The 6,030-nt window shown below is 18.5% G+C and overlaps 3 protein-coding genes across 8 annotated transcripts in view; 2 read left to right on the top strand and 1 right to left on the bottom strand.

Annotated features, from left to right (window-relative positions):
• The window catches only part of LOC102676651 (elongation factor-like GTPase 1), a 28,191-nt gene extending 27,622 nt beyond the window's left edge, over nucleotides 1-569 (top strand). Inside the window, exon 5 of one of the 2 annotated variants that reach the window (XR_422014.2) lies at nucleotides 234-441. Coding sequence is in view for 1 of the 2 variants with exons in the window: in XM_006617200.2 (XP_006617263.1) it covers nucleotides 234-422 (189 nt within the window). In the remaining variant the exon portion in view is untranslated. Of the gene's footprint in view, nucleotides 1-233 lie in introns of both variants that reach the window. The other variant, XM_006617200.2, reaches the window with a different exon arrangement.
• A 2,457-nt stretch (nucleotides 570-3,026) lies between these two features.
• Nucleotides 3,027-4,745, bottom strand: LOC102679954 (protein bud22-like). The gene is made up of 2 exons (XM_031511175.1): nucleotides 4,430-4,745; nucleotides 3,027-4,305 (listed from the first exon to the last, which is right to left on the bottom strand). The coding sequence occupies exons 1-2, from the start codon at nucleotides 4,445-4,447 to the stop codon at nucleotides 3,031-3,033; spliced, it is 1,293 nt and encodes a 430-aa protein (XP_031367035.1). The 5' UTR covers nucleotides 4,448-4,745; the 3' UTR covers nucleotides 3,027-3,030.
• Nucleotides 4,746-4,939: 194 nt separating this feature from the next.
• LOC102675170 (ATP-dependent Clp protease ATP-binding subunit clpX-like, mitochondrial) overlaps nucleotides 4,940-6,030 on the top strand; it is a 4,239-nt gene continuing 3,148 nt past the window's right edge. Inside the window, exons 1-2 of one of the 5 annotated variants that reach the window (XM_006617191.2) lie at nucleotides 4,970-5,215; nucleotides 5,271-5,579. The gene's annotated coding sequence lies outside the window, so the exon portion shown is untranslated. Of the gene's footprint in view, nucleotides 5,580-6,030 lie in introns of all 5 variants that reach the window. The other 4 variants (XM_006617190.2, XM_006617193.2, XM_006617192.2 and 1 more) reach the window with 4 other exon arrangements.

Raw genomic sequence — 6,030 nt, 5'->3', positions numbered from 1 at the left:
TATATATATATATATATACATATCTTATTAAAAGCTAAAATTATCGAGTTAAACTATTATTGCGTTTAATAATTTATATAGTGTCATATATTAAAAATAAAAATTTTATAAAAATATCAATATTAAAAAATTACTACTATTACTGGTTGGTATTGATAGCATTAAATGAATTTTATAATATAATAATAATAATATTATATAAATTAATATAATATTAATAATTTTATTTGTAGATAATCGAGCAAGATCCTTATTGGACGCCTTCCACGGACGAGGAATATCTACATTTTGGTGACAAAGCAGATAGTGAAAATAAAGCTAAGAAATATATAGATGCAGTCCGTCGACGCAAAGGTTTACCTGTGGATTCTCAACTTGTTACGCATGCGGAAAAACAACGTACTCTTTCCAAGAACAAGTAATCCTGGATTACTAAACACACTTGCTATACTTTTCTTCGTGCGATTTTCCATTCAGGCTGTATATATTATCCAGCGCATGCGGCATCACGTTTCTTTTATATACACATTGGATATATCAACAGCCTGAATATAACAATTTAACCAATAGTTCGAGTTTTATTTAATTTGTAAAAATCTTCCATTTCCTAAACCCTTTTGCACAATTTAACTAATGATATTAATGAAATTTTACAAGTGATTAATTATATTAATTATTTTAATAAATTATATCGGATAATAGTAACAAATATAATAATAATAAATGAAGATTTTTATGAAGGTAAATTTTTCATTAATACTATTAGTTATACTTATTGATAATTATAATATGAGAGACAAAAAGATCTTATATGATATCAATTATTTATAATATTGATTTATTTTAAAAGTTATTATTATTAACGTAATATACAATTTTTTTGAAAATTTGGAAATAAATTATATTGAATGAAAAAAAAATACAAATATGTAAATTATATGTAGTTTATATCATAAAGAAACAAATTGATTAAATATATTATATTATATATGTAAAAACTTTTTAAATGTACTTTATTCCCAAATTTTCTAATGATATTACAAAATATATTAAACTAACCTTTCTATAATAAATTAACCTTTCCTATTCTTGTTAGAAATTTATGCAATTAAAAAAAAGTATAATAAAAATATAAAGATTAAAAAAAAAGTTTTAAAAACTATGATATGAAAAAATTTTCACAAAAAAATATTTCTTTATATAAAATTTCTTATACAAAAAAAAAAACAATAATAAGAAATCCTTATTATATATTAAAAAAATAATTTCTTATAATTAAATAATTAATTTATAAAAATTAAATAAATTTAAATTTTTTATAATTATAGAATTTTTTTATCTTATTGTCTTATTTTGTCAAATATAACAAAAATAATCATAAATATATATATATATATATATATATATATATATATATATATATATATATATATATATATATATATATATATATATATATATATATATATATATATATATATATATATATATATATATATATATATATATATATATATATATATATATATATATATATATATATATATATATATATATATATATATATATATATATATATATATATATATATATATATATATATATATATATATATATATATATATATATATATATATATATATATATATATATATATATATATATATATATATATATATATATATATATATATATATATATATATATATATATATATATATATATATATATATATATATATATATATATATATATATATATATATATATATATATATATATATATATATATATATATATATATATATATATATATATATATATATATATATATATATATATATATATATATATATATATATATATATATATATATATATATATATATATATATATATATATATATATATATATATATATATATATATATATATATATATATATATATATATATATATATATATATATATATATATATATATATATATATATATATATATATATATATATATATATATATATATATATATATATATATATATATATATATATATATATATATATATATATATATATATATATATATATATATATATATATATATATATATATATATATATATATATATATATATATATATATATATATATATATATAAATTGTAAAGATGTTATGTAAACACTACATATATTATAATTTAAGAAAAAGTAAAATATTTCTTAATAATTTCTTATAAAAAATATAAAAATTCTATCTCTATTTTATAATATAAAACTATACCTAAATAATAAATTTAAAACAACTCATGTAAAACAAAAAAAATGTGGAAAAAATTAATATTAAATTCAATTGATTTGCAAACGGTTTATAAAGAATTTGGTCAACATAAAAATAAAATTTTTATAATTATTTTTTTTTATGATTCTATAATTAATACATATGATATTATAATGTATAATATTTGAGTAAGAACAAAATATTCTCAATTGTTTAATGAAAAATACAATTATTGTCGACTATAATCAATAGATATGCCTCAAAATGCGTTGATATATATTATATATGTTCCTATATGACCTTCATTAATATGATGAATCTAAAAATCAATTAATTAACAACGAATATAATATATACTGAGAAAGAGAGAAAGAAAAATAGAATCATCATTATAACAAACTGGTCATACAGAAATTATAAAAATCATTTTTAAGCGCTGGACGCCCATATAATCGAAAATACATTTTCAATTACAATATGACTTTTATGAAATATCTTACTCACTTTTGTATGCAAATTAAATTATTTAAATAAAAACAAAAATATACAATATCCTATAGTTATTGATGACTTAATAATAATTTTGAACTACATTCAATTTGCAAAAAAATTAATTTTACTTTAAAATATTAAATTTTTTTTTATTCTAAATACATACTAATTCTTAATTTAACAAATAAAATGCTTTAATTAAGAAAAAAAGCATAAAAAATGCATTGAATATATGTATTTGTTTTTTTTTTTTTTTTGTTTTTTAATCTTCATCAAATTTAATCTTTTTTCCTTGAAATTCTTGTTTCATAATATTTTGTTGTTTTTTTTTTGCAGCCCAAGAAGGATGTAAATTATCATGTTCCACAATACATGTGCTCTCTTTATTAATTTTCCTTTTTTTTTCAACTTGTATATTTTTTTCATTTTGTTTTCTATATGTGTTAGTTTTCTCTATCATATCATTTGGATTGTGAAAATTTGCATTATTCATAAATTGTTTTCTATTATTCCTTTTTTCTTTGCTTATTTTTTTACTATATAATTTATTCTTGTTTTCAACTTGAACATTTTTTCGTGATTTAAATATACGATTAACTTGTTCACTGTACATATTTTTCTCTTTAGAAAAAAGTGCTTCATTTGAACATGAAGTTACTTCATTTGCAGGTAAAAAGAAATCATCTATTTTATTTGATGAATCCATGAATTCCATGGATTCACTAAAAGATTGTTGATTTTCAGTATCTTTGCATATATAATTTTGTTCTTTTGTTTCTTGTAAAATTTCTGTGAATCTTTTAACAGTGGCCTCATTACTAATGATTTTAGTAATAATTTTAAAATTTTGATCATTATTTATAGATTGTATTTCCATATCTTGATTTTTTGATATTTTCATTGAATTATCATTATTTTCTTCAACATTTATTGTTTGTTGACAAGGTATATAAGCAATACAATTAATATTGTCTGCATCTTTTATATTTTCTTTATTTATTTTTTCTATGATATTACTTGAATCATTTTTTAATTGTTTTGAATTTTTTTCTGGAAAATCTATGAAACAGTTTTGTCTTTTTTCTTTTTTTAGAATGTTATTTGCATCATTTTTTAATCGTTTTGAATTTTTCTCTGAATCTATATAACAATTTCCTTTTTTTTCTTTCACTGAAGATTTTTTTTTTCTCCAAGAAATATATTTACTATAATCTGGAAATTTTTTCTGAAATTCTATTATTCTCAAACTTAAAGACTTATGACGAACAACTTTCACCATAGCTCGAGTTCCATCATCAGTCTGTGGATTTTGTAATATATTCTGTAGATATTCGAACTTAATAATTCCGAATTTTGATATTTCATCATCTTTAATACGTTTTAATGCAAATACTTCCTTTAAAAGTTTCTCTGCTTTATTTTTATTTTTTTCCAATTGCTTTTCGTTACTATTAGTACGTAACCTTTTCGCTTCTCTAATTAATTTATTTATTACACAAATGCGAGCTTGACGAACGGATTGTCTCAATAGAATAATCTAGAAAATTAATAATATCAATAAATAATAATAAAGTATATCATATAACTAAAATAATTATAATCAATTGTTTGCTTATTAATTTCAACAAATGAAAAGGTTATTAAATATATTCAAAACGTACCTCGTTATTTATTTCCATTTTTTGCTGTTATATTGTTATCAGAAAGGTTAGCAATGAATTAATAATCACTATTTAACAATATATGAATTTTTTTTCTCTTTTTAAAAATATACTTTCATATTATATATTTAAGTACTTAAGAAAAATTATTTTAACTATAAATATTATTTACTAAGCTTAAACAAAATAACTTTCAAATATAAAGTGATTGCTTACACATGGAAATATACATGACAATATAATACAATCATACAGAATAAGTTATTCATATAATAAGGTATAGAAGTGGGAGAAAAAAGGTAGGAATAATGGAAAAAGAAGATAAGATATAGAAAAAAAAAAAGCTAAATTTAAGCTAAATTTATTATTGATAGAAATTGTTTAAAAAATTAATTAAAAAATTTATAAAGAGCTAAATAAAGGTAAATAGAAGTGTGATTATTGGAATACATTCAAATATTTTTTATGCATATAGATATATTTTTCTATACAAAGTGTATACAACATATCAAGCGCCCTCGAGTGACCGTGTATACAGATTTACTGACGTTTTGTTATTTCGTAAAAACGTCATTACTTTTAGAGTGTGCTCGTGTAAGAATGTTGATAAACTTTTATTACAAAATCTTACAGTAAATATATGAAAATTGATATCTATTCAAAAAATAAAGTGAGTGAATTGACATGAAACAATTATCTACTTGAGTTATCGAAAACAACGCACCAGCCATCAGCAAGAGATCGTGATCGTGATTGACTGCACATATATATTCGCCACGTATGTAGGTACGTGTGTACAAGATCATACCATATAATTCTTCAACATTTTGGTGGTTTCTAGATATTTCATTAATATGGAGGTAAATTGAACATTGTTTTCAAACGAATTTTAAAATAGCAAATGTAGTATCGGAAAGTTTCGAAAGAAAGTCAACAAATGACCTTGAATCATGTTTTGAGTGATTGTTGCACCTCGTAGTGCGATCTGTCAGACATTCGTGTTTTTAGATTAATTTATTTATTTGATCCATTTTCGATAATTTATTTACACAAGATTTTTTTGGATCATTGGATTTGTTATATTTTGTGGAAGAAATGAATAAATTATGAATAATAACGAACGATTTATACATTAATGTTTATTTGGCAGGTTAGTATTTTCGATATTTTAGTACTTTCGTTAACTGAAAGTTGCCATTCTAATGTTTATTTTTATATTAACAAATATTTATATTTTACTTTCCGATGCATACATTATAATTACATTTTCATTATCCAAAAATCCAATTCGCAGTATTATTCCTTTTCTATTTTGATTTGATTTTTGTTATAATGATTATTATTATTGATTAATTGATTGATTTGATGAAAAAAATATTGAATTTATTTTATGCTATTTGAATAACTCTATTTTTCTTTCTTATTCTTCTCTTAAATTTTATTTAAATTTTATTTAAATTTATACAAAATAAAATTTAGAATTTGTAAATATAAAGAATATAAAGAATTTGTAAAATATAAAGTCATAAAATTGCACTGTATATATAAAATATTTATAAAATCTGTTTATTTTTATGAATTGTTATATATACAATGTTATA

The sequence above is a fragment of the Apis dorsata genome, unplaced genomic scaffold (genome assembly GCF_000469605.1).
Source record: "Apis dorsata unplaced genomic scaffold, Apis dorsata 1.3 scaffold_293, whole genome shotgun sequence".
Classification (NCBI taxonomy): domain Eukaryota; kingdom Metazoa; phylum Arthropoda; class Insecta; order Hymenoptera; family Apidae; genus Apis; species Apis dorsata.
This window is presented reverse-complemented; position numbering and strand designations above follow the sequence as displayed.